This window comes from Lichenostomus cassidix, chromosome 2 (assembly GCF_008360975.1).
Source record: "Lichenostomus cassidix isolate B80296 chromosome 2, HeHo_3.0, whole genome shotgun sequence".
Taxonomy (NCBI): domain Eukaryota; kingdom Metazoa; phylum Chordata; class Aves; order Passeriformes; family Meliphagidae; genus Lichenostomus; species Lichenostomus cassidix.
The window spans coordinates 54,654,315-54,676,404 of record NC_139482.1 but is presented as its reverse complement, the minus strand read 5'-3'; the positions used below and the strand labels follow the sequence as shown (position 1 = coordinate 54,676,404).

At 41.3% G+C, this 22,090-nt stretch overlaps 1 protein-coding gene across 7 annotated transcripts in view; it reads right to left on the bottom strand.

Annotated features, from left to right (window-relative positions):
* ITGA9 (integrin subunit alpha 9) overlaps nucleotides 1–22,090 on the bottom strand; it is a 277,433-nt gene that overhangs the window by 108,075 nt on the left and 147,268 nt on the right. For all 7 annotated transcript variants that reach the window (XR_014849888.1, XM_085051665.1, XM_085051662.1 and 4 more), the window contains one exon: nucleotides 6,352–6,502. Coding sequence is in view for 6 of the 7 variants with exons in the window: in XM_085051665.1 (XP_084907791.1) it covers nucleotides 6,352–6,502 (151 nt within the window). In the remaining variant the exon portion in view is untranslated. The remainder of the gene's footprint in view (nucleotides 1–6,351; nucleotides 6,503–22,090) is intronic.

Below are 22,090 nucleotides of genomic sequence, written 5' to 3'. Positions count from 1 at the left end.
ATTTTAAGCTGCATCCTAAGAACATAGGAGATGAACTCTGTCCCACAAATTTCTCATCTCAAACACTGGCAAATCTTTGTCCATTGAGTTTAAGAGCAAAACCTGATAATGAAGAGAGACACTGGGATATAGGAAAGTCACTGGTGATCTTTGGGATCCATAGGGACAGTATAACCTTTAAATAAGCACATTCAAGATAAGTATATTGAGCTCACTGTGTACTGGGCTCCATCCTTCGTGAAAGGTTTGTACTTTTCTGCTAACAATGCAGTTTATCAAAATAATAGTCTACATTGGGGTGGCTGGATCTCAGCAACAGAGGCAGCAAAATCCTGTTGCCAAAGCCCTCTCCCATGACTTGGCACTACTGTCTCCAAGCTCTCTGCAGCTCCTGAAAATGCGCACAGAGAAGCAACTTGGCTGATGAGCTATGGGGTGAGCAGCTACTGCCTGTGGCTCATTAAGCCCTTCACCACCCCCTTGAAGAAGTCTCCTAAGTTAAGTGCTTTGGATCTGCGTTTTCCTCCCTCACCTATATGGAAACCAGGACCTCTGCTGATGCCCAGCCATGGAGAAATGCCACCTTGGGTGGTACACCAGCAGCTGGGTCAGGATTCAAGGTAAATGGGCTTTGCTATAGCACAGGCTGCTTTCTAAACCCCTACAAAAGGCACATCTCTAGTGACTGTATTCATCCACAAAGCTGTTCTTCCTTTAGAAAATCATTCCCCTGGCAGATCTGTGACAAGGGCCAAACAAGGCAGTCAAATAAAACCCCCTTTAATAATCCAAGCCACACAAAGCATTCCAGGATCTTCCTCAAACATATTTATATTTTTATTTTATATATTTATATTTTGATAAATATTTATATAGCATCATAGAATCATAGAAGTTGGCAAAGACGTCCCAGATAAACAGTCAAATTAAAAGTCATTATGAGCTACTTCCAGGACAAACACTTTACGCACTGTATAACCTGAAGCACAGCCCTACATGATCAGCATAAAACTTCTCAATGTATGTAACAAGCAAACTCACATAGGTTCTTGCAACACTAAGCAGAACAAGATCTAAAGTCCTGCAAAATCACAGCTTCTAAACCACTTCCAATAGGGATTATCCCAAAAGACTTGAGGAATTTTCATTCTATTAATTCAGTGACTTTGTCAGGAAAAAGAACTTAAAAGTAATAAAAATTAATGTATACAAACCCCAAATATCAGTATCTTTCAGATGTACATGATAAATCACAGTATAGGAGAAAAGTTTAAAATACTGCAATTGCTACTAACTGCACAAAAAAACCAGACCTACAATGCCCATTCCCTGACGATAGGAAAGATACATGAAGCCCAAGTGGAAAGTTTAGATCAACAGTCTAGCCTTCAATTCCCACCTGCTGTGACAAGGGGGATATTACATAACTCTTACAGCCCCTGACCTGAAAAAGCACTGCTGCTTACTTATCCCTAGGGAAGCAGAAAAATTGTGGGTTTTATTGAGCACTCACAGAAAAAGAAAATTAAAATAAACAATGAAGTCTGATAGCTTAAGCTGCACATCTTTTCTTCTTCCCAGTTAAGAAAGTGAACCATTTCACCCCAGGGATACAAAACATTTTGGTGCACTCTGAAGTAAAAGTTAATCTTAGATTTGCAGAAACAGAGAAGCAACATATGGCATGGCTACTGCCACAGTACTCATATTCCAAGCCCTGGCAACAAAATGTTTTGCTTTCCTGGCAAAAGGGCATAAACACCTTCATGTAAGTGATACATGGCTTGGGCAATCTTCCAGATGCACTTGTGCATGGGGTTGCAGCTTCCACAATACTTGGCACCACTCTCCTCTGACCCTTTGTCAGAGTGGTTTACAAGAGTCCAACACACTGCATGCAAAATCAGCTGGATTAAATCAGAACACTAATTTAAAAGATTTCTGCTAACAAGCTGGATGTGAATTGAGATTGATCATGTTAACTTGTCTGCCAGGTGACCCAAAGGGACAGCAATTTCTAGAAAAAGTGAGATAACGAACACCCAGCACCTAAATTTTCTTCCACTGGCCCAAAAGAGAGCATGTGCTCGGTTTTTGTGTCCTATTCTCTCCCTGCCAGACTTAAGACCCTGATAAAGTTTGATCAGTGTGGGAATATGGTGCAAGAGAATTCCAGTTCGGCAAAAATTAAACTCTGCCTGCATCTGCAGCTGGGCAATCATAGTCAAGAGATGCCAGCAAGAGCTCTGGGAATGAGGAATAAGAGTGTGTTCATATCCAAACTGCATGACCTCCCTGCTAACCCAGAGAGTATCACTTTACTCACCAAAAGTAAACCCTGGAGCCCATAAGCAGCATGACTCTGGTTATCAGCAATATTCATACTCCACTCCAGTGTTTCAGGTACATGCTCACAAAGGAATCATGGGCAACTACTGCATCCAAAGAAAACACAACCTGACTGTTAACCCTGCTCTGGTCCGGCCCTGCTAACTTCACTCACCTGTTGCATGGCAAAAGCTGTCGCAAGAAGCAGCAGGAATGTTACACACAGCTGTCTTTGGATACTGGAAGCCTGTCTGAAATCTAGGAACAATCTACAGCTGGAAATGATGTTCAGCAACTCAGGAATCTCCTGACCTACTCTCTCCAAAACCAGTGTTGAAATGCGGTTAGCTAAGAGATTTCTATCAGCCCTTGTAGAACAGGGAGATGTTAATGCTATACATCATTGCTCTTTTACTGTTATTATGGTAAATATGCTGGGTTTATACTATTGCTATAAAATTTCATGCCATAGCTGAGCTCACTTAATAGATATGGCTCTGCCCTACACCACATTTACTACCACTGCCAGCAAACTTCTGGTGCTATTTCTGCAACTGTACTGAAAATACCCCTCTGCACTGCACAGCATCTAACAACCATTAGCAAAGTGCCTATTGCTGACATGCTTCTTCAGCAAAACAACACAAGCCAGGAGGTAATCCTAATAGAAGTAAAATGGTGTCAAAATTAGTAGCAATCGCTTTTTACTCTTTTTCCAGACTTGGCACACTGCAACATTCTGCATTCTTTGATAGGAAAGTGGTATCAGCTCTGTTAAGTGGATTTTTCCAAATCTGAAATAGAATGCTTTCTTCAAGCCGAATTTAAATTAAGGAACAATAACCATGCAGATTAAAAAAAAAATTAAAAATCTACTCTACACAAAAGAGGGGACCAAGATTTCTTTTCCAACACAATAAAGAAAAAAATCTAAGCACACAAGTGAAGCGTCTTTCTCCCTTTCTCTTTTTTTTTGTTTTTTGTAAGAACATGTATTTCAAAAGTAACACTTTTCTCAGTGGACACATTTTGAAATTCTCTGCAATGTAGTACTCCATGCACCTGTAAAACAACTCTGTCTCATAGAGTGAGATCTTGGAACTTTGCACAGGAGTTGTAGCACCACATACTGTGCCTCCAGAGAAGACCTATCTGTCAGGAGCAAAAGAAAAGGCTGTGCTTCATCCATGAAATGGAGAGGACTGTCTGCAGCATAACAGGAAAATCAGACAGTGGAATAGGTGGAGTCTCCTAAATATCAATCAGCAAATGCTTTTTCACCTTGCAGAGATGTGGCAAAGCCTGGTTGGAAGGGACCCCAAGGACCATCTGGTCCAACTTTTCTTGGCAAAAGCACAGTCTAGACAAGATGGCCTAGCATGCTGTCTAGCTGAATCTTAAAAGTGTCCAGCACTGCGGAATCCACCACTTCCCGGGGGAAATTATTCCCATGGCCGATTGATCTCTAGGTGGTGTCTCTATTTACAAAGTTTCATGAAATCTCCATCTCCAGGAAGCGAAGAGGGGTTAGCTTCACTCAGACCCTCCACGGAACACTGCCGCCATCATCCCTGCACTAGGCTACCCCATTGCTTTTCAAACACAGGATGTGGCATTTTGTCTCTTTTGTCTCAGTAACTCCATTGAGAAAAAGCAGCATTAAACTTTTGCACCGTTGGGTCTCATTGTAACCAATCCGTAGAAAGAAAAAAACCTGCACTGAATTCACTAGAAATGTCCCCAACGGGGTCACAGGAAAACCATCTTTAAAGGATGAGACAAGTTACAGAGCGTACAGAGACAAGTTACAAGAGCGTACCACGTGATCATTATTCTCAGAGTCACTTTGCAGAGAAACAATCAAGCAACCACATGGAAGGTCTTATTCCATTTCACTTTAGCACTATTCATTAAAAGGCAGTTGATACTTAATGCTTCCCATCACACAAAGCCCTTTTGATTCCAAAATTGCTTGACTAAGGAAAACCTTAGGTGCTGTCTTTTTTTATACTGGCTTTATGTTCTGGATTTTTGCTTGGAAAATGTTCAACAAGGAACAAAATCTGCATAGATGTCAAAGAATGGGAGTAGGTTATGAGATGTGGAAACTGTGATATTTTACCAAAAAAAACCTCACATTGTCAAAGAGCTTAGGGAAAATATAACACTGTAACTGAGGCTATCAGGTAATTATCCAGTTTCCTACCTGAAAAAATTATGAAGCCAATGATATATTAGTTTGACCTAAAGCAAAAGCTAACAGAGAGGAAGTAAAATACCCTAATATAATCCTGTAACTTGGTTTTCCAAAACTGTTACTGAAATACTGAAATAAATATCAGAAAAAAACCCCAAACCCTATGAAATTAATCATAACAACACTGGAACAGCAGGAATAATAGCAGACTATACTTTAATGCTGTTTGCAAGACCTGAAGAAGATGTGTGCAGTACTTTTTTAAAAGAAATACTAGCTTATCTTAGAAGAAGATACACTGAATTGTGAGACAATACTAGAATGTCAGCTGCTTCCATAAACTGCTCCTTCTATACAGCACTCAGCAGAAATGTTTCCAAGTCTGCAATAAACCCAAGGTTCAAGGTAAAGTAACAGGGGAAACAGCACATCATCTTCAGCTTCTTTCTTTGCTGTTTTGTCAAGGAAAACAATGAAGCTAATTGGTGTTCCAGTTAATTGGTGTGTGTAAAATATTCAAAATGTAAGCAAAGAAGAAAAAAAACATTAGCACAACAATCTTTTAAAAGAACATGCATAAGGTTTGTTTCTTTTTCAGTGCAAAGGAACGGAAACCTTCCCACTGACTTCAACAACAGCTGGGCCAGACCCTGAAAGTCTTCACATAAAACTTTCCCTGCAGAGAAGTTATATATTAGCACAAGCATGTCTGTTTTATCTCCTGCCTTTTTGCTCCTAATAAATTGCACACTTGCAGCACATAATGTCTGAAAATGAAGTTTATAATAAAAAGAAAACTCACTGAGTTTTGCAACTGTGTAGTCAAAATGGAACACTAAGAGAATTAACATGCATAAGAAATCATGGGTTTTTATCATGCAGTGAGTTAATTTAAGAGGTTTATAATAACTTAAGCTGATCATAAAACATGACAAATAATGGCAAAATTTCACTGGTTCAGTGGACCAATTTAATCCTGAACTTCACAATAGTTATATTTCTGGTTTTAATGTTGATCTGACAGCTTGCAAAGCAAAGCAAAGCTCCAGCAGAGAGACAAACAACTGTGAAAAGCAGGAACAAACATACAGAATGTTGTCACAATTACACAGCTCCCATTCTGCACAATTATTTTCACATTCCTTACATTCAAAAAGTTTTCACGGCCATCAGTTTGCTAAAAGCTTGATTCAGTGTTTGCATTACAACACCTTTATTTCTAAACTAACTCCTGCAAATGAGAACATCCAAGTATTTTAATCCAAATGAAAAGAGACTAAAACTCAAAATATTCACCTCACTCCATGTGGATGAAAATAAAAGCACTCTTGACCTCTTGGATCTAGTGATGTGCCCTGGCCACAACCCAAACTTGCACCAGGACATGAGCAAAGAACAAGCCTTGTATCTTAGTTTCAACAAGGAGAAAGCCTAGAAGACCAGGTCAAGAAATAACCAGGACTGCTGAATGCAGTGTGGCACCATTTAAACAAGAGGTACTCATAGTATTTCAGTGTCATTTGGTACCTACCTCATAAGTTTCCAACCAATCTCCCTCCATCCCTTAATACCTCAAACAAACTGTCTTGCTTTTTCATTTTAGTGCATCACAAATAACAGGGATGTGTCTTCCACAGAAATACAGAAGGTGTAATCTACACACATCCAATCCATAAAAGGAAAAAAAGAAATTAAAGTCCAGCATAACAAAAAACAACTTCCAAATGCCTCAGCAGTGTGGACCAGGCCATCCCCTGTACCTACATCTTGTAATTAAATTGGCCTAAAGTTAAGAACTTGCTCACAGTGAGATTAACCTTTCTTACCTTTTGCCACATTTTTATGAAGAAGAGCTCTCCAGAAAAATTGAAGAAAACATTGGTGTCATAGGCGTCATCGCCAATGTTGGAGATGAAAATGTTAAGTGAGATGTTCCTCACTGCTCCCAGGGCCAGGTAGTCAGTTCTGTCATCAACACTGTAGGCAGAAATAGTTACACTGGTTTAACTATGCTCAACTTTCACACTCTGATCCTGCTTTCTTGCTACAGAAGTGTCACAACTCAACTGTTTAAAAGCTCAGCATTCGGTAGTTCAGGAACATACTGTACTGGGCAGTGCAGGGGGCCATATTAGGAATGACCAGCTCCTGACTTAGGGTTCTGGCACTGTCATTCATGACTGTAGGAAATAATCCGCATGCGAAACAATATCACATGACCTACTTTTTGTGATAATACATTAGTTGAAAACTGTAAAGTAATTGGATGAGGAAAATGTAACAACTGCAAGATATTATGCCTGCATTCCAATACGCAAGCTATTTCAGTTTGTCCCTCAACAATTCAGACTTACTAGCAATTCTCTGAAAAATCTTCTTAGAGTTATGCTATGGATAGAAAAAATTGAAAGCAGGCTCGAATAAAATCCAGAAAAGGGTGTAAATGAAAAAAACTATGTGGAAATTACAACAAATTACCACTGAATGTGACCAGTCTTTCTTCAGATGTTTATGCTGGAACTAACATGGTGGAATTACCTTCTGTAAGTGGAATACCAAGGATAACAGCTATATATCATGAATCAACATGCTGTCACAATATGACATCACAGATTACATACAAACACAGGCATGCACGCATAGAGGTGGATATCGATATTCATGCAAACACATTTATTATTTGGTATTCAATGAGAATACCAAATTCAGACAATGACCTAACAAGCAGGAACAAAGAATAAAGATAAATCACAAGAAAATACAGTATCAGTGCACAGATCTGCAGGTCTTGGAAGTAGCAGTAACAGATAATATGGAATATACTAGGAATTCATTTAAAAATTAGGAAAAATTGCCAAATATTAAATTTGGTAGTTATCACAACTGGGCTCTAAGACCATTCACACATCCTAAAAAAACAGAGACAGTGTCACAGAGAAAACACTGAGTAGCTGGTCAGACAAGGACAAAAACTCCAACCGGAGAGCAGGGAGATGCTCACAATTATTTCCTCTAGGGTACAGCCAGCCCAAAAGTAAGAAGGAACCACTTTTCATTCACCCAATTTCCATAAAGGAATGGCTGTGCCAGTGACATACACGTTGGCACACACCACTCCTCTGCTTACCAGAAATTATCTGAAGATGGCTGGTGTGCAGGACAAGAGCTATGTCTAAAGGCAGCCTGACCCTCCATTGCCACCAGCCCTCCTCTGCCAGCCTTGTTTGTGTTACTGCAGCCAGGGCATTTGCATAAAAGTGGAGTTTCTGGAAACGCACTGTCTATCAACTGTTCAGCATCCTCTGCCAATCATAGCTGTACCAGACATCCAAAGGCAGAGCTTGCTGGAGTCAATCTGCCTCTGTTTACCAAGAAGTTTCTAAATGTGGGTTTCTGATGATACACACCAAATCAGCCGGGGGCTCTAGTGAATAAGAAGTTTGGAGGAAGATGGTCTAGACTGAGGCTTTAGAGCTGACAGCTGTGGATTGTTAATTCTACAATGTAATGTGAACAATATCTATAGCATATTTGTTTCTTGTACTTACTTCATTTATGATGATCTTCATTTATTAAGCCCAAAGTCATGGCTTACAATTCAATGACAGCTTATTATGGGGAAGATATAAGTATCCAGGAAATGCGTTTGCTTTCTCACACTTAAAATCAACTGCAGACATTGACCAAACCTAATGATAAATGGACATTTTGCTTTCAAAATATTAGTTTATTCTCATAGTCAATTATCAGTGTAAAGATTTTCAAGTGTATGCAGTACAGGATCGACTGCAAAACTAATTTGAGCTGTCCTTCTTATATACCAAATTAATGGCTCATCAATATAAGAATACTTGAAAGTATTTAACCTTTTGGCATGAATTTCAACATTTACTGTTGACAAACAGACAAATTACGAAGATACTAAACAATCTCCTGAGATTTTCTAATAATCAAAAGTGCATACTAGGAAGCAAAAAGAACCAACCCCAACCATTTAAAACTGTGAATTCTTTCTCATGAACTTTATAATCTCACTTCTTGCAATCACTTCAAAATTTAATCAGCATCTGTTATACTCATTGGCAGAATCAGGAAGTATTTCTCCAGTAAGCAAAGGAACATTACAAGGTATTTATCTTATGTAGAGATGATAATAAATGCAAGGTACGCTACAGAATGCTGTCTGAATTGGTAGTAGCAGAACTTTGAGATTTAACACAAAGTGAAGACAATTGAGAATACTCTCCTTCCTACTGAATAACTAAAAATTCTCAGAATAAAATCATACATAAAACTGACCCCACAAAACATAATGCAAATATTAACACCAATGGGTTGTGTTACTCCTTCCTAAAGCTACCACTCCACTGTTAAAAGTGTATCATATTAAAATTACATTTTTCTCAGCAGAGAAAGAAAACCCACTTTTAAAAGCACACTGTAGATGCTCCTATATAAAACTCACACACTAATAAACTCCAAAACATCTCACTGATTTTTTGGAGTGATCTGGCAGGTGAGTTCAGTTCTCCCTCTGAAAGGCTATTATAAGACTGTGCTCTAAGTCCCATTGTAAAAGAGCAGCTTTCTGAGTCATTGAATCTCCGTACATCTGGAATGAATCAGGTTCACTTGCAGTGAGAAGAGGACTAGGAATCTTCCTATTTACAGGGGAGCTTCCAAGTCCTGTTTGACACTTGAGAGAGTAATATCATGAGTGAAGACAGACTGCTGTGGAGCTGGAACAGCTCTGTTGCCAACCTGGTACCATCGTCCTCCAGCACCTGCCACACATTAAGCACTCTAGCAGCCAAGTCAAAATATGATAACTAAAGAATTACTGCCACCCTTCAGAAATAAGAAACCAATTTAAAGCCACCCCTTCATCTCAACAAGGTTTGTCAAATAATTTAAGAAACATAATCAAGCAATGACTTTTTGTTTGCATTTTCTTGTATGAGAACTACAAAGCTGCCAACATTCTCAACATGAATTTTGTAACATTGCTCACATAAAGCAAGAAAGGCTAAAACAAAAAAAAACATTAAAAAAAAACACCTCAGAAAGTAAAAAAGAAAGGTAAAGAAAGAAAAGAAGTGGGAAAATATCAAGAAATAATCAGTTAATTGGACAGAACACTACCATCTCATTACATCAGGTACTACACCCAAAAAATGAACTGAGTAAAAGTTCTGGGTAGACTGTAGACATGTGTATATATTATATATAGGCAAACACATTTGTACACACATACATACAGACACGTGAAGGATATCAGGTTATCAGTGTTTGCATGGAAAGAAAAAAAATTATATTCAGAAGTACTAAGTACTTCCATGTTTCATTCACATGACCCAAACTTGCAGGTAGCATGTAATTATAAAATTCAGGCTCCAAATTTCTGCCATAGTTTTGAATTCACTGACAGTGGTAGTACACATTGAATGTTAATAGAAATATTTCATGTTTACTTCTTAAGTGGTTAAAAAAAGGAAATCAAATTCCAGGATAAAACAAATATTGGTTTTGCATGCTTTAACGCTCTAATTGTTAATGTCCGCACCACATCATTGCATTATGGTCAATGAGGGAAGAAAGACCATCTGAGAACGACAAACTGAAAAGATCTGCAATTTTTATTTCACCACCCCTCAAGATGTGAGGCTGCTTTTTATTTACATGGGTCAGTGGAGGCATAATCTGCATTCCAAATGGTATGCAGGGACATTTTCTCTATTTCATATTTAATTTCTCTATTTCTTTTCTCTGTTTCGTATTTAGTTTCTCTAAATTCACCAGTGTGAATTTTTTTTAAAAAGTGAGAAGGCATTCAGCACTTCATCTCAGCCTGTGCAGATCGTACATAGGGCAAGGAATGTGGCATGGTCATATCCTATTATCTGGGTTACTGACTTTCCCTTTTGTTTTAGGAACCTTTCTTTCCTTACAGCAAATCAGCACCTACATGGATAAATCACTACTACTGCTCAATAGACAGTGGAAGTTACAACTGTGGTCGATTAGACTGCAAATAGGTAAAAATGTTTCAAAAAACTTTAGTCCAATCTGTCCTCCAACTCCATCAGCTGAAATTAAAGAACACCACCTTTTGCTTTTAAATCAGTAAAAGGTATAAATCAACGAACACTGGTGCTGTGACAGATCCAAATATTTGTACATTCACCAACCAGCACTGCAGTTGGTCTTTGCAGTTACTAGTGTGATGAATTACATGAAGTATAGCTCATGAATCATTGGAGAGAGCAGGGGGCTTTTTAACTTGGGATGGTTCTCCCTGAGGAAGTTCTTTTTTGGTTTGTTGGGATAGTTCTCTTTGCATGAAGCTAAGAGCACATCTAGCCTTTTCATAACTGTTATGCCTGCAAGCATATATCAAGCAACAAGTTTGCACAGCCCCCTACAGGGAAGGCGAAGAGCTTTCGGCCCTGGCAATAAGGAGTCACCTAGCAACAGCACAACGCAGACTGCGCAGACCCGGACATCTCAACGGCCAATCGCGAACAACCAAGAAATATAAACTGTATAAAAGCAGCTGTATGCATCCTTGGGGGTGCGGTGCCGTGGGTGCAGCAGGAGACTCACCCGGCCGCCCAGCGCTGTTTGGCTGATACCTGCTTGCTTTTTAATTAATAAATTTTTTTTAATTAGATCCACGTCTCTGATTGGCTTTTTGAGACCTAATTTATAAGAAATTGGTGCCGTGACTTGGATAGGGGTCTTCCCCTGGAGTTCCCCAAAGGGAGGCGCCCCGTCGTGATTTGACGGCCTGGAGGGAGCACTTCACGGGCGCCCCTACCCGACGAACCTAAATTCCAGGTATCAGCCAAGGGTTAGAAACCCCTGAAATTTCGTGCACGAAGACCACAAGACGCCAGACAACGGGGTGTGAGTACAGAAACACACTAGGGTCTTAAGTGGTCGGGGTGGTTTTCCCGGAGTGCAGTGTGTGAGACACCCACAGAGAGGCGACACGAGTGCGAGCTCTCCAGTAGGCCCCAACAGAGAGGACTTGTGTGTGTGCGTGTGTGAGGGCACTCCGGAAGATGGTGCAGAGGTGTAGCAAGGCCTCTAGTTCCATGGGTGGGGGTGCAAAACTCCCGGATATCCCTCCTGATAGTCCGTTGGGAAAGCTACTCAATTATTGGGCTGACGACCCTCGGAAACAGGGGAAGAGTAAAAGTAAAATGATACATTATTGTATGGTGGTCTGGGGAGGAAAGCAAATTAGACCTGGCTCTTTGTATTGGCCCGTATTTGGATCAGATGAAGAATCTGTGGGCCAAGCATTGAACATTTGGGTTAACAGTAAAAAAATCATTCAATCAGGAAGAGAGATTATGCAGCTCTCTGGCTCCCTTATACGAGAAGAGCAGGGGTATTTATGCTACAAAAGAAAGATAAACGAAAAAAGTCTGCTGATTCACCCCCACCATATGTGCCATCCCCCCTTACAGCTCTGCTGGATCAGGCGCAGGGGGGAAGGGCAGAGCCTCCGTCAGCTCTGCTGGATCAGGCGCAGGGGGGAAGGGCAGAGCCTCCGTTAGCTCTGCTGGATCAGGTGCAGGTGGGAGGGGCAGAGCCACTATCTCCTGGAGATCAGGGGAACTCCCCATTTAAAGACGAAAGTAACATCTCGCGACGCCCGATAACCCGGAGCAGAGCTTGCAACCTATATCCCCTGAGGAAAGTGGCTATGGGGATGGTAAACCAACAGGGGGGTGGGCAAGCACCCGGCATAGGATACGTGGCGATCCCCCTAAACTCCATGGATGTCCGTGAATTTAAGAGAGAGATGGGACACCTTTTAGAGGACCCCCTCGGGGTAGCAGAAAGGGTAGATCAGTTCCTAAGCCCGAATATCTATACCTGGGACGAGTTACAATCAATTTTAGGCATATTGTTCACAGCAGAGGAAAGGCATAAGATCAAGACAGCAGGTATGCGAATTTGGGATAATCAACACCCACAGGGTCCTCTTGGGGATGTAAAGTGGCCCTTACAACGGTCTAATTGGGATAATCAAAATCCCCAAGATAGAACTCATATGCAGGATTTGAGGACTATACTTGTACAGGACATCAGAGAGAAGCTGTGCCCCAGGAGCAGAATATGAATAAAGCATTTAATGACAGTCAAAAGAAGGATGAGGACCCTACCACCTGGTTGGAAAGATTACGGAGAAATTTGCAATTATATTCTGGGATAGATCCTGACAGCCCGGCGGGCCAAACTCTTTTAAAAGTTCACTTTGTGTCTCAAGGATGGCCGGATATTCAAAGGAAATTAGAAAAACTGAACGATTGGCAAGACAGGGGGTTAGATGAACTGTTAAGAGAAGCTCAGCAAGTGTATGTAAGACGGGAAGAAGAAAGTTATAAGAAGCAGGCAAAAGTGATGATGGCTGTGGCTCGTAATGAACAGTGTGGGGAAAGACGGGGAGACAGGGGAAACAAGCCCCCACCGCCCGGAAGCCCCCGGCCTGAGAGGCGGGCTTACCCTCCACGGAAGGGGGAGGGAAAAGACATGAGTAAAGTAGTGTGTTTCTATTGTCAAAAGCCAGGACATTTGAGAAGGAATTGCAGAAAAAGAATAGCAGATGAGAAAATGTTTGCTGAAGATTAGGGGTGTCAGGGGCTCTATTTGCTGGGGTCACATAAGATCATTGAGCCCTTGATAAAGATCCAGGTAGGACCCCAGAGGCAAGAGTTTGAGTTCCTCGTGGACTCAGGGGCAGAACAATCAACCATTCAATCCTTGCCACATGGTTGTAAAATTTCTGAAGACACAATACAAGTAATTGGGGCTAAGGGGGAACCTTTTGGAGTACCTATTATAAGGGATGTAGTGTTGGAGACATCATCTAAATTGGGGGTGGGATCATTATTGCTATTACCAGAGGCTGAGTTTAATTTACTAGGACGAGATTTAATGATCGAATTGGGTATTGAACTCCAGGTAAAGAAGGATGAATTACAAATCAAATTATACTCCCTGTCCACTCAAGATGAGCAACAAATTGACCCACGAGTATGGTATACCCCTGACACTGTGGGTAAACTTAATATTGAACCATTTACAGTTACCCTAAAAGACCCGGAGGTGCCAGTCAGAGTAAAGCAATATCCCATTTCTGAGGAAGGCAAGAGAAGATTGCAACTGGAAATAAAACGGCTATTAGAACAAAGTATCCTAGAACCATGCATGTCTCCCTATAATACCCCAATTCTACCAGTTAAGAAACCAGATGGGAGTGATAGACTGGTCCATGATTTGAGGGAGATAAACAAAAAGACCATTGAACGGTTCCCAGTAGTAGCTAACCCTTATACCACCCTAAGCCAGCTGAAACCACATGATGTATGGTACAGTGTAATAGATTTAAAAGATGCCTTTTGGGCCTGTCCACTTGATGTAACCTGTAGAGATTACTTTGCTTTTGAGTGGGATGTCCCAGAAACACATATTAAACAACAACTCCGGTGGACTGTGCTACCTCAAGGATTTACAGAGTCCCCCAATTTATTTGGTCAAGCACTAAGTAAAATCTTACAAAACTATCAACCGGGGCCTGCTGTAAAGTTAATCCAATATGTAGATGACCTCCTCATAGCCGAACAGCAAGAAGAAGATGTCCGGCAAGAAAGTATTAAACTATTAAATTTTTTGGGCTCTCAAGGGTTGAAGGTATCTAAATCTAAATTACAATTTACTGAACCAGAAGTAAAGTACTTAAGACACCGATTGGTAAATGGAACCAAGAAACTGGACCCCAGCAGAGTCCAGGGTATATTAGATATGCCCCCTCCAAAGACTAAAAGGCAAATCAGACAATTATTAAGATTGTTTGGATATTGTAGACAGTGGATTTTGAGCTATAGCCAAAAGGTAAAATTTTTATACGAAAAATTGACTCATGATGGGCTGCTGAAATGGACAAAGCAAGATGATAAAGCTTTCCAAAGTTTAAAACAAGAATTAATCAATGCTCCTGTGCTGAGCCTTCCAGATTTAACTAGACCTTTTTGCCTCTTCGTGAATATAGATGAGGGAACGGCATATGGGATACTTACCCAGGACTGGGCTGGGAGCAGAAGACCTGTGGCTTACCTATCCAAACTATTAGACCCAGTTAGCAAAGGTTGGCCTACGTGTCTGCAAGCAGTAGCAGCAGCTGCTCTGATGGTAGGAGAAACAATAAAAATCACTTTTGGGAGTGAAATTCGGGTGATTTCACCACATGATATAAGGGGGATCTTAGCCCAAAAAGCCGAGAAATGGATTACTGATGCTAGACTATTAAAATATGAGGGGATATTGATAGCATCACCTAAATTGACTCTAGAAACTACGTCACTCCAAAATCCTGCACAGTTCCTATATGGAACCCCCTCCACAGAACCATTGTCACACAATTGCTTACATACCATAGAAGAACAAGCAAAAATTAGACCCGATCTTGAAGAGGAAGAACTTGAAGAGGGTATTATGTTATACATAAATGGCTCCTCGAGGGTTGTGGAGGGAAAGAGAAAGTCCAAGTATGCAGTTATTGGTGAAAATTCTGAGGTACTTCAGTCAGGACCCTTAAACCCTGTTTGGTCTGCGCAAGCCTGCGAATTATATGCATTGCTACAAGCACTTAAGATTCTGGGCTCTAATAAGGGGACAATTTATACGGATTCTAAATATGCATTTGGGGTAGTGCATACATTTAGAAAAATATGGGAAGAAAGGGGTCTAATAACGTCCCAGGGAAAGGGACTAATCCATGAACAGCTGATCAAAGACATTTTAAAAGCAATCAAGAAACCAGAATGATTAGCGGTGGTACATATTAAGGGACACCAAAAAGGCCTAAGTAGAATCATCCGAGGCAATAACTTAGCAGATCAAGAAGCCAAACGGGCAGCCTTGCTAAACCTCAAGGTTACAGGCAAGACAGGCAACCCCTGGAGACATCCTCATTTAGATTGTGAGACCTGTGGGGAAGATCCTGAAAGATATCCCTGTTACATTTGTGAGAAAGACCTAGGCCCCTATGCCTTTATATGCAGCTGCTTTAACCCCTATAAAGATTACTGCTATGCATGTAATACTGATACGGAAAGCCATGAAAAACTTACCTTTAATCCAACCTGTTCGTATATAGAATATGCTGTGCCAAAAGTATTAACCTTTACCGTTAGGGAAAAAGAAAAGCTGAAACAGACAGGAGCAACTGAAAATCAAGAAGGGAAATGGATATTGACTGATGGAAGAGAAATTTTACCCAAGGGAATGGCACTCCGAGTATTGAGAAGATTGCATGAAAAGACACATTGGGGAATACAAGCTTTAGTGAATCACTTTGCCAATAAGTACATGTGTATAAGAGAGTATAACCTGGCTAAACAAGTAACTATGGGATGTATAACATGCCAAAAGGTAAATAAACAGCATTTGCGAGAACAAATCCCGGGAGGGAGAGAATTGGCACACCGCCCATTTTCACATATACAAATTGATTTCACTGATCTGCCCCAGGTAGGGCGATATAAGCATTTACTTGTTGTAGTAGACCACCTCACTCATTTTGTAGAAGCCACTCCCACAACAAAAACTACAGCACAAACTGTCACAAAGATGCTGTTAGAACAAATTATTCCCAGATATGGGCTTATTAAAGTAATAGACTCTGACAGAGGACCACATTTTATTTCTAAAGTGGCCAAACTAGTTGCTGATGCATTAAGAATTCATTGGGAACACCACACACCTTGGCATCCACAAAGCTCGGGAAGGGTAGAACGCATGAATGGAGAAATAAAAAAGCAATTAACCAAGTTAATGCTAGAAACAAAAATGAGCTGGATAAAGTGCTTACCACTAGCTTTGCTAAACATTAGAACACAACCCCGCACAGACATCGGAGTATCACCATTTGAAATGTTGTATGGAATGCCTTTTGATGTAGAAATCCCTGCGGATCACCCTAAAATATCTGATACCCACTTGCAGGCTTACATTACCCAGCTATTTAATCAAAGGGAAAAACTTCGTCAAAAAAGACTGGTAGTTCAACGGCCTCCCCTGTGGATGCCAATACACAAATTTCGGGTGGGAGATGAAGTATTAATAAAATCTTGGAAAGAAACCACACTAACCCCTCAATGGGAGAAACCTTATGTCGTGTTGCTTACTACAGAATCTGCCGTGCGAACTGCTGAAAGAGGGTGGACTCACGCTAGCCCTGTGAAGAAACTCACTTGAGACCCGACGTGGCAAATTATCCCATCACAGCAGCCAGAAGACTTGAAGCTAAGACTTAAGAGACGATAAGTTTACCACAACCCGCATGAATCCTGTTAACATTTGCTTGAAAGAACCTGATTTTAGTTATGGACCAGATTACAATTTTGGCTATTACGTTTGGGACTATGTGGTTAAATGCAGCAATATTGGTTGTGCTTGTTATCCTTTTGTGTGTTTTATTTGTAAAGTGTGCAAGGAGAAGTGGTGGATCCATTGCATACAGGGGCAAGCCCCATCGGGGATTTACCACCCTTGCTATAAAGCTGAGAGGGCTAAAACTATGCAAATGTTGCGATTGGCAGTTAACATGGGCAGGCTGGAACAAGGATCCAAAGAATGGTGGGAAGTCTTTGCCCATGGCATCCACCCCGATTTGTACTGTTACCACTCCAATGAGCACATGCCCCTGGTGGCCGAACTTACTGAGAGCGAATGCAGAGTCGAACTTGCATACCTACCTCCCACGGGGGAAGCAGTCAAACATAAAAACTGGACTAGTTATAAAATCCGCTGGAAACAGCAGGTGGAAATTTACAGGTCCCCCGAGAGGAAATTCCCTTGCTGCCGTGAAGATGGATATCCCTGTGGCCGGAGGCAACCTGATTGACAGGCGAGGCAGAGGGGAATCGGGAATGGAGGCAAAACTTGGGAGTATGACTCTGAGCTCCCTTTCCATAGAGCGGAGTGAACTGGGGTGCTTGCCGTCTAAATTGGAGAACAATTTGACCTTACCTGAAACATCAAAAGCAATGAGATCCCCCACTCGAACCTTGCAAATATATTATGTGTTGATGGTAATAGCTTGTTCTGTAACTCATGGTGACTCAGCAGCAGCACATCCACATCAACCCTTCCACTGGACGTTAAAACAATGAGACAGTCAAACCCTAATCCAAACCCAACTCGGACCGGGACAAATTAGTTTTAATGCATCCCTTTGTACTTTGGCTCCTATAGAACCCTGCATGCTTGAAGGCAAGGGTTGGTATTTTTGCCCCAGTTCAAACCCCGGAAAGGGATATTGTAACTACCCAAATACTTATTACTGTGCTTATTAAGGATGCGAAACCATAGCTTACCCCTGGCTCCCAGATGGAGACAAGCATATTAAAGTTGGGTAGGGACCTCACGGTTGTAATCCACCTAACTATAATAGCCAGTTTGGAAGGAGGAGAGTAGGACCCAAAGTAACCTGTAAGTGGTTATACATAAACATAACCCAGCCCCAAGATTCTGCATGGCTAGTAGGCAAGACCTGGGGTATAAGGTACTGGAAATCAGGAACTGACAGAGGTGGTCTTATTTTTATAAAATAAAAACCAGTTCCCAGTGACCCACAACCTATAAGTCCAAACCCGGTAATTAACCAACAAAACTTACCATCCCATAACCAGAAGAACAGTACTAACATCACAAACAACTTACAAAACACACCCCAACAAATGCCAAGAGACCCAAATGATTTGTGAGAACTAGCAGAAAAAAGTTATTATGCTCTGAACGCTACTAACCCTAACTTAACAAAACATTGTTGGCTTTGCTATGATTCCAGACCACCTTTTTACGAAGCTATTGCCATTAATGGAAAGGCAATCAGAAGTAATGACAGTAACCCAACCCAATGTAAGTGGGGAACTGATTCGAGAACTGGAATTACCCTTGCACAAATAACTGGAGTTGGTGCCTGTATCGGACAGGTGCCACCCGAAAAGCAAAGCCTGTGTAATGAAACCATGGTTAACCCAAGCGCTGATGGAGAGGCCGCCACATGGCTCCTGCCTGTTGATAATACGCACTGGGTTTGTGCTAGCATTGGAGTTACCCCATGCCTACCCTTAAAGGGCTTTAATACCACTGATTATTGCATTCAGGTCATGATTGTTCCTCGAATTACTTACCGCCCTGGTGAGTATGTGATAGCTCACAACACGGTGCCCGAACACCACCTGACAGAAAGAGAGCCAATTACAGCTATAACTATTGCCACTTTATTAGCATTAAGAGCTACTGGGGCTGGCACCGGGATAGCTTCCCTTGTACAACAAGGGAGAGAGTTTTCTGCACTGAAAACAGCGGTTGATGAAGACCTTGCAAAAATTGAAAATTCCATCACTGCTTTAGAGACCTCCCTGAGATCCCTGTCTGAAATGGCATTACAAAATAGAAGGGGTCTGGAATAGAATAGAAGCCCATGAGGGTGGATTGTGTGTAGCACTTAATGAAGAATGTTGTGTGTATGCTGACCATACTGGGGTAGTCCGAGATGCAATGTCAGAACTGCGAAAAAGACTAGAAAAGCGGAAGAGAGAAAGAGAAACCGCACGACCATGGTATGAGAACTGGTTTCAGTCTTCCCCCTGGCTAACCACTTTGTTATCTACCATCACTAGACCCTTAGTTATGCTAATTTTAATCCTAACATTTAGTCCTTGCATCTTTAATCGCTTAAGTGAAGTTGTCAAAAGCCGTTTAGAAGTGGTGCATTTGTTGCCCATCAGAACACAATATAAAACTATTTCAGTTGATAATCACAGTGATGATGAAAGCTTAGCCCTCAGCAGTGATGCCCTGAAACGATTCAGTGAACTAAATGGATATAAAGAGAGGGGGGGATTGTGATGAATTACATGAAGTATAGTTCATGAATCGTTGGGGAGAGCAGGGGGCTTTTTAACTTGGGATGGTTCTCCCTGAGGAAGTTCTTTTTTGGTTTGTTGGGATAGTTCTCTTTGCATGAAGCTAAGAGCACATCTAGCCTTTTCATAACTGTTATGCCTGCAAGCATTCAGCCCTGGCAATAAGGAGTCACCTAGCAACAGCACAACGCAGACTGCGCAGACCCGGACATCTCAACGGCCAATCACAAACAACCAAGAAATATAAACTGTATAAAAGCAGCTGTATGTATCCTTGGGAGTGCAGTGCCGTGGGTGCAGCAGGAGACTCACCCGGCCGCCCAGCGCTGTTTGGCTGATACCTGTTTGCTTTTTAATTAATAATTTTTTTAAATTAGATCCACGTCTCTGATTGGCTTTTTGAGACCTAATTTATAAGACTAGGATACTTAAATATTAATTTTGTCTCCACAGATTCTCTACATTAACCCTGAATACCTTTCTTCTGTTGGTTTTTTCTTTATTGCAGGCTTTGGGGTTAGTTAAACTTCAGGAGTTCTGCAAATACTTAAACCACATTGGCCATTGAAACGCTGAAATCCTCAGTTGATCTGGGCATTCATTTAATATCTCAGGGCAAAACTGAAAGGTAGCAGCCTCATAAATAAATAGAAACTCAATAAAAATTTTAAACAACCCCACAGGGAGCAAAGCTATTGGATTTTACACTTGCTTACACTGTCCACTCATCGCATGTGCATTCAAAAGAATTGCATTGGAATTCTCTCTGGAAAATTCATAGCCAATTTAGACTAAGGACTGGGCCAAATGCTCAAGATACCATGGCTTATTCTTCCTTAACTGAACTTCTGCTTTCCCTTTCTCACACTGAAGTTTATGCTAGCAAAGGCACAAAGAGACCTCACACAACTGATGACCAGAGCCTATCTGAGGTACATTAAACCAGCTATGGAAAACTAGCGCTTAGGCTCTTTTTCTGTATTTCTCAATCTAGTTCTCAAGCAGAGACTGCAGTGTGCCCTGAGTAGTACATATCATGAGATGATAGGAAAAACATAATTGAAAATTCAAGGAGTGATCAACCAAGGCTCTGCGTCAGCAGAGCAGAGTTTAAGAGCAGTACCATAACAATATTGCTCTTGATGAAGACTGAATGACAGTGTTCCAGCGTTTCCCCTTAGGAAGGAACTGAATGTCCCATATGAAAAAAGTGCTTACTGTGGTGAGCCCAGGGCCAAGGCCATGGAACTACTTGCTGCCAGCACCTTTTTGGCACAGGGATGCTGTCTCTAGTGCTTCAGATCCTATATCTATTACAATTCAGGAATATGGCACCGAATCTTACCTTTTCCATATTTCCTATACTTTAATGTAAAAAATTAATGCATTTGAGTAGTAAATAAGAGGTGGAGAGGGCAGGGTAATTGGAGGTGGGGGAAGACACACATCAAACACCACTCTTTATTATGGTACAGAAACAACAGCGTACCCAGCGTAATGTAATCTGAGCTAACTTCCTGTCTTGGATTGATGTTATGATAATCTTTTATCCCCTATCGTTGGCTTATATGCCCAAGAAAGAAAAAATGTGTAAAAATGTGTGGTCCTGTCTCTTTAACTACACCCAGCCGAAGAGAGAAACGCGGGTTGTTTTGAAAACATTTTCCCCAAGCCTCGCTCCGGGGGAGGATTCGTCGCCCGGCAGAGACTGCGTGCTGGACGGGGGTCGGAGTGAGCTCTGTTCCCGTTTTTTTTTTTCCCAATTTTTTCTTTTCCCTCGTTTGGACCCCTTCTCTTCGATCTGCTTTGCCACCCGGAGACCCAGGAGGGCTAGAGGACAGCAGAGCTCTCCAGGGAGCTCCACCCGGCCCCGGAGGGGAGCAAAGAGGAGAGGGGCTGCGTCTGAGAAAAGGACTTTTTAATCAGGTTGAATAACTCCTTTTCACTTTGGTTTTCCCCTTCCCCTGTGCCTTGCAGGGCACACTGCGTGGTTTTGTCAAATAAATAGTTTTTTCTTCACTTCCATCTAAGAGGTTCTGTTGTGGGTGGGGGAGGGGGTGTCGGGGCCCTTCGCTCTCGGAGGAGAGAGAATCTTATCATTAACCCGGGACACTTCCTATGCACAAATATGCTCTAACCAGCACATATTTGAAAGCATATATAGTGATGAACAAAACTATATCTTTCCATATATAGCTCTCTGAACAGCTTTTGGTTCTAACATGCTACTGTTCAAGAAAAGTGTGTAAGGACAGCCAGTTCATGTAGCAGAGAGCCCTGTGTCCAACTATATCTAAAAGCAAGAGGACTGTGGAAGAACAAGGCAAGTACAGAGTGGCAATTTGCTGATATATTTCTGCAGCTTCCAGAATTCATATTTGCCATTTCACTACTATATACACTCTCAGCACTTACAGTATCCCAAACAGTAAAATACCCACAGATTAATCAGACACTTCATGAAAGCATACCTCCTTACTTGTTTTTTTCATTGCTCTGAATAGTTTAGTATGATTAGCAAACTTTATCATCTTGCTATTCAATTGTAGCAGATTATTTCCCATATTATTTGTGAATGTGGTGAATACCACTAGCACTTGCACAGCTTTCTCTACCG